Raw genomic sequence first — 5,781 nt, forward strand, 5'->3', positions numbered from 1 at the left:
AAAGAGTGGCTGAAATTTATGATTTGAAATACAAATAAATACACCAGAAACAGCATTTACAACCAGTAGAGAAGATTCAATCTAGAATATGGCCATGCCTGTGGGTAGAAAAACAATGTTTTGTGTTCAACTGTATCAGCTAAGCAATGGCATAAAATCAACAAATATGGAGGAAACAGAGTCCAGATGAATGTTAAAAGTCATGAAGTACAACCAGAGATGGGGACATGGAGCTAATAGTAAGCAACTAACTAAATTTAGACGAAAGGTCAGAGTACAACTATCATGTTGAGCGTTACAGGCTGTATTATTTATATTTCATAGAGTGGTCTGTCTGATATAGGTTATTCAGAAAGCGACTTTTCTACTAATTGTATCACATAGTCTAGTTCAAATGCCAATGTCTGTATATCTCAGAATAAACTGTTAGTACTGTCTATTTTTAACGTTTCAATTTGTTTGATTAGGATTTTTAGATCTGCTTGGAGCTCTGCTAAAATGTCAATACTGGTTGCCCATTTAGATAGTGCACTACATTTCCCACAATGCACAGTTTCAGCAAGCTGATTGGTTGAATAAAGATACACCTCTTCCAGTGTCGTAGGAGTAAAAGCAAATCAGTACTGTGTTGCTCAAGTGTAGAGGAGCTTCAGCTGGCGTAAGGAACGTGCTTGTCATTGCTGAACTGGAAATACTCTGTATGCAATGGCCTTGCACAGTAGCAAATGCTGCCGTCTTATCTTAAGGACACACGCCGCTAGGGCCTTGCCCTCGCGGATTTTGAAACCGCCAATTCGAGACAAGGCATGCAAACCACAGAGATGGTATTCAAGTGCAACCAAAGAAGAAAATAGAACAGAACCGCTGGCATTGGTCGACTCAATTACATCTCCTTACACCGACGCCGCATCAACTTCGCAACCTGCACAGGTAAAAAGTAAAGCTCTAGAGCTTTTGCATGCTTTATAAGTGACAACAGAATTTGGCTGGTTACAATTTCGCATTGTGCGCCCTCATACTGCTTTTGACTTGCCTAATTCTAACCTGTTTAGGTTAATTTAGGCCTCGTAGAAGTATGATCATAAATTTCCATAACACTTTAATGACGAAGATTCTTCATGAGAGGTTCCCTCCTAACGACTTTGAGGACACAGTTTAATATGTTAAATATTTCACAAAGTGCATGGCAAGTTAGTCCAGAGCAGGTTAGTCATACGTGTAGATAGTTCAGGCAGTAGGCAAGAGGCACACTTAAGTTTTGTGAATGTTTGTTACAATTAAAGTTTTAAAATGTATGTAACTGCTAACAATAATCTTGAATTTTAACAAATCTTTCAAGGCTGACCAGAACATTGCTCATGTGCCAAGTTTAATATGTCCAAGCACAGACCTCATCTGCTGAAGAATAACTACTGTGTTAAAAAAAAAAAAAAAAAAAAAGAAACATGAGACTTAGAAATTAGAACAGCTAATGCACATTAGACACTTTTTGAAACATGATGATCTGGCCTGGACCACTGTGCATTGTTCTGAAGTGAACACATGTAATTGCTCAATCAAAGGCTAAAGGTCAAAGATGTCCCCTCTCTGACTCTAACATTGATCCAGGATTTCAAGGGTTATCTGCTGAAACTCACAGCCTTTGCACGAACCTTTTATATGCTCACTTTTATGCTTGTTTTTGTCAGCTTTATATGAGGAAAGAGAAACCCATGTTATTCACTGGCACTCAGAGGAAAGAAACACAAGTTGTAACTTTGAACTTATAGACTGTAAAATGGGAAGAACTAAGCAATGCTATGAAATTATTGAAGTGGATCCAGCCATGCACCTATTTCCGTGCAGAAGTACTAGACCCCCTGTGGCAGGGGCCCTTTTCCTGGGGTTCTGTACACTGTTTAATTTAGATACTGCCCTGCACAGCTACGTCCTCATATGGTTCTAAATGTTAAGAGTCAGGTGTGTTAGACTGAGGTTTGGAACTAGCATCTTTCAGGCAATACATCTTTAGGAGCAGATTTAGGGACCCATGTGTTGCATGAAGTCAACTACTAGCCAAGTTAGAAGATAACACTTCATAGATTTCCATTTGGAAAATTCCATTTGGGAAATTTATATTTAGCAGCAGTAATACAACGTAGTAACATATTCAAAAAAGTAAATCTGAGAAGAATAAGATCAATATAAATAGGCAAACAGTAGAAATATATACACTATTTATAATGCACTATTATCTATTTATTATAGACTCTGAAAAGGATTGCAATGTGTAACACGCATACATATATAAGAAATCTGAAGAAGATTCCAAGTGAGTGCAGTTTATTGTAGTAAGAGATGTAGAGATATTCAGAATTGTAGTAAAGTACACAGAATTTTGAGAGAAAAGTACAAAGTACCACAAATATAAGACTTCTGGGCCTGAGGGAAAATATGGCACATTACCCTGTGGTTAGATTACAGCATTTTGCGATGGCCCACCAACCATGTAATGCATCTCTGTGAGCTTGATATGTATGTCAGCTTGATATGTAGGTCATGCTACACAAGCAGTATAATTTAGCTTTTGGAAAATCTGTATGTGTTTCTCTAAAGCAAAATAAAATCCACCTGTGAATTGTTTGCAATATTCCAAAAGATTGATTTTTTATTTTTATTATTTTTTTTACAATTCTGTCCATCTCTCCCTCAGTTGGCCACAGAAACATTGTTTGGTTTAACGTAGATTTTAGTGTCTTTGTTATCATAGATTTTACAGTGTCTTTGTTAACGTAGATTTTACAGTGTCTTTGTTAACGTAGATTTTACAGTGTCTTTGTTGCAATATTTTTTCTTTATTCCCTTTCTTTCTTCAGTTTGTAGAATGTGTTGATACCATTTTTATCTGGTAGGTTTCTATCACAATGTGTGTGCTTTTTTTTGCTTTTTTTTTCTCTCCCCCCTTTTCTTTTCCCCACCCAGTGCATAAATGCCCAATGCAAAAAGACACAGGTACAAAGGATGCACTAAAATGAGTTTCTTTATTACTGTCAAAGACAGTACATTTATGTTGTTATACATGTGAAAAGTGTCAAATGTGTCTCCAAAAGTGCAATTCCTGTTATTAAAATGTATCCAGTTTATTTTATCACATACTACTATTCATTAATAGGACCTAGAGTTAGCATAATTTGCATGGTTATTTTCACTTTTAACCAATTTAAAGTTCTGTTACGCAGCTATATATGTGTGGGCATTTGATCTGGACCATAAAGCAGAGGGCATGGTGGTGCTGCTCGCATACAGTCCAAGACTTTATTTTACCACTGTTGTGTCCTGCTATTCTTTGTTGTCCTTTGCGTTCAGGAATTCAGTGTGGCAACCGGGCCCGGATGGATTTCGAAGGACGTTGCGCCGTTCTCTGAATCCCTCACTGACACTTTTGGGCGAAGGCACACGTACCTGCGAATTTCCCTTACCGAAAAATGCAACCTGCGCTGTGAGTGCCAGTATTGGTCCTACATGCTTTGTGAAGGGACACGAAGGAATGTCCTCACCAAATAGACTCTTGCTGCAACCTGTGATTTAGACTGAAAAAAGCAAATCTTCTAACAACAAGCAGTGTAGAAAAATTAGTACATAATGTACTGCTTTTCTGGTTTTACCATGTGGATGCACTGTAGTGTTTTAATGAGAAAGGCATTTAAGGCATTGTGTCTCCAGTTTGTGTTGACTGATATCAGTTTTAAAAACATGGATTATCCATTCTGAAAGATGATCTTGCACATTAGACTGTTATTAGGTAGGTGTGTATAAGTACAGAGACACTGTTTGCCCTCAGGTCAGTACTGCATGCCGGAAGAGGGAGTAACGCTGAGTCCTCGAGCTCAGCTCTTGTCCACAGAGGAGGTGCTTACTCTGGCTCGACTCTTCGTGCGGGAAGGTGTGCGGAAGATCCGACTAACTGGAGGAGAGCCCCTTATACGTCCTGATATCCTCCACATCATTGGTAAGCCAAAGAAACTACCAGTAGGGTTGGACCATTTCTGCTGTGTTTTGTTAAAATTGTGACTTGGTGACCATGTTGGACTAAAAAGATAAACAATTTCTAACATGGTATAAAATAACGTTTAATAAAGATTCCATTTGTCTAGCTCTGGCATGTTCTTGAAGCACAAGAATTCTGTTGAATCTTGTTACACTCTTCAGTTGTGTGGTAATAGAGTAGTAATTGTAATGCTAGGAGAGCTGAGCATAATGGTGTGGCGCTATAAATTGAGACTCTGTTCAGACTTAATGTTTGTGGAGGTGCACACAATTTCTGCGGTTATTAAGCCTTGATCTGATTGGTCAACAATCATGACTTTAACAGATGATGCAGTCTTTAATTTTGTTCTTTTTATTTAAATGTGGTTAAAAAAAAATTTCCTAAAAATATGGATTTTCTTAATAAAGCACTTTTATCATATTATTAAATAAGGATGTCTATTGTCTCTAGCGGAAATGAGGAAGTTGGAGGGTCTGAAGACCATTGCTGTGACTACCAATGGCATGAACCTTGCCAGACTGCTGCCAGGTCTACAGGAGGCTGGCGTGGACCTGCTCAACGTCAGTCTGGACTCATTAGTCCCAGCAAAGTTTGAGTTCATCGTCAGGCGCAAAGGTAGGTGGCCTGTGGCCATATGCTAAGACTGGGTATGGAGAAGTAATGTGGGTGACCGGTACTGCATATGCCCACCCTGCAGAAGCAGTGGAAGTGACTCTTTTATAGTAACACTTGATCAGTGGTTAATCTTGTTGCTGGCCTTGTCGAGCTGTTGGAAAATCCAAATGGTGCAACAGCCTGCCAGAGCCTTGGGTGGCAGATACCTCAGTGTTGGAGACAGATGGAGTTGTCTGGATCAGGAGAAATAGCAGCGGCACACAGGAAAATGCCCAGGGAGAAGACATACCAAAGTTAGCTCTGGCCTCTTCCCTCGCACACGACTGCTTGATTGTTATTAATGGTGTTCCTGTTTATGGAGAGATCAGTGACGTGAAAGCTTCAGTCTGGCACTTGTTTATAAGTGACAGTCATTTGACTAACAGTGTGCTCCTGGGAACTTGGTAACTTAATATTTTTTGCCTTAACAAAATTGTTAGCCATCATACTGCTGTAACTATTTGATAGTCATTAGTGCAATCATTTTCCAAATTGAAATATTCTTTGTGTCTGTATGAGTATGCCTCTTATCTCTGAGAAATGTAATGTACATTTACTTGTTTGTGAATTAAGCTCTCTTCTTAACTGTCTTGGACAACACTGCAGTGTTTTGTTTTGTTTTTCTTTCTGCTTTTGCCATCTGGAGTACTGTTATTAAAAACCAGTCTCTTCTACAGGCTTCCATAAGGTGATGGAAGGTATTGAGAAAGCTATTGAAATGGGTTACAATCCAGTTAAGGTAAAACATGATCCTCTCTTTTGAATTAAAGTTTTTATTACCATTTATTTTATATTATGGATGTTCAAAAATAATGCCACTTTGCTTTAAAAAATTAGGCAAAATGTGAAACATTTTGCTAGAGGAAAATTTTCAAAATCTTCATTTTGTAGCAAAAGCCTCTTGTAGAGTGTTATTGCACTGCTGTTCAACAGTGAAATTCTGGCTGACATCCGCTGAAGTTTCACCATTTGGTGGTATTTGACGTAACTGTATAAGCCTCTAGTGTCCACTTCACAGACTACTAGACAAGGGAGCAAGAACACTTCACTTCCTTCATTAGAGAGTTGTTGAAGGATGGGGTGAAGGCATGAGAACCTCA

At 38.6% G+C, this 5,781-nt stretch overlaps 1 protein-coding gene across 2 annotated transcripts in view; it reads left to right on the forward strand.

Annotated features, from left to right (window-relative positions):
* Nucleotides 1-642: 642 nt before the first annotated feature.
* mocs1 (molybdenum cofactor synthesis 1) overlaps nucleotides 643-5,781 on the forward strand; it is a 14,585-nt gene continuing 9,446 nt past the window's right edge. For both annotated transcript variants that reach the window (XM_035532908.1, XM_027001455.2), the window contains exons 1-5: nucleotides 643-930; nucleotides 3,346-3,478; nucleotides 3,821-3,988; nucleotides 4,478-4,642; nucleotides 5,359-5,420. In XM_035532908.1, the coding sequence (XP_035388801.1) occupies nucleotides 706-930; nucleotides 3,346-3,478; nucleotides 3,821-3,988; nucleotides 4,478-4,642; nucleotides 5,359-5,420 (753 nt within the window). In that variant the 5' untranslated portion in view covers nucleotides 643-705. The remainder of the gene's footprint in view (nucleotides 931-3,345; nucleotides 3,479-3,820; nucleotides 3,989-4,477; nucleotides 4,643-5,358; nucleotides 5,421-5,781) is intronic.

This window comes from Electrophorus electricus, chromosome 13 (genome assembly GCF_013358815.1).
Source record: "Electrophorus electricus isolate fEleEle1 chromosome 13, fEleEle1.pri, whole genome shotgun sequence".
NCBI classification, from domain to species: Eukaryota; Metazoa; Chordata; class Actinopteri; order Gymnotiformes; family Gymnotidae; genus Electrophorus; species Electrophorus electricus.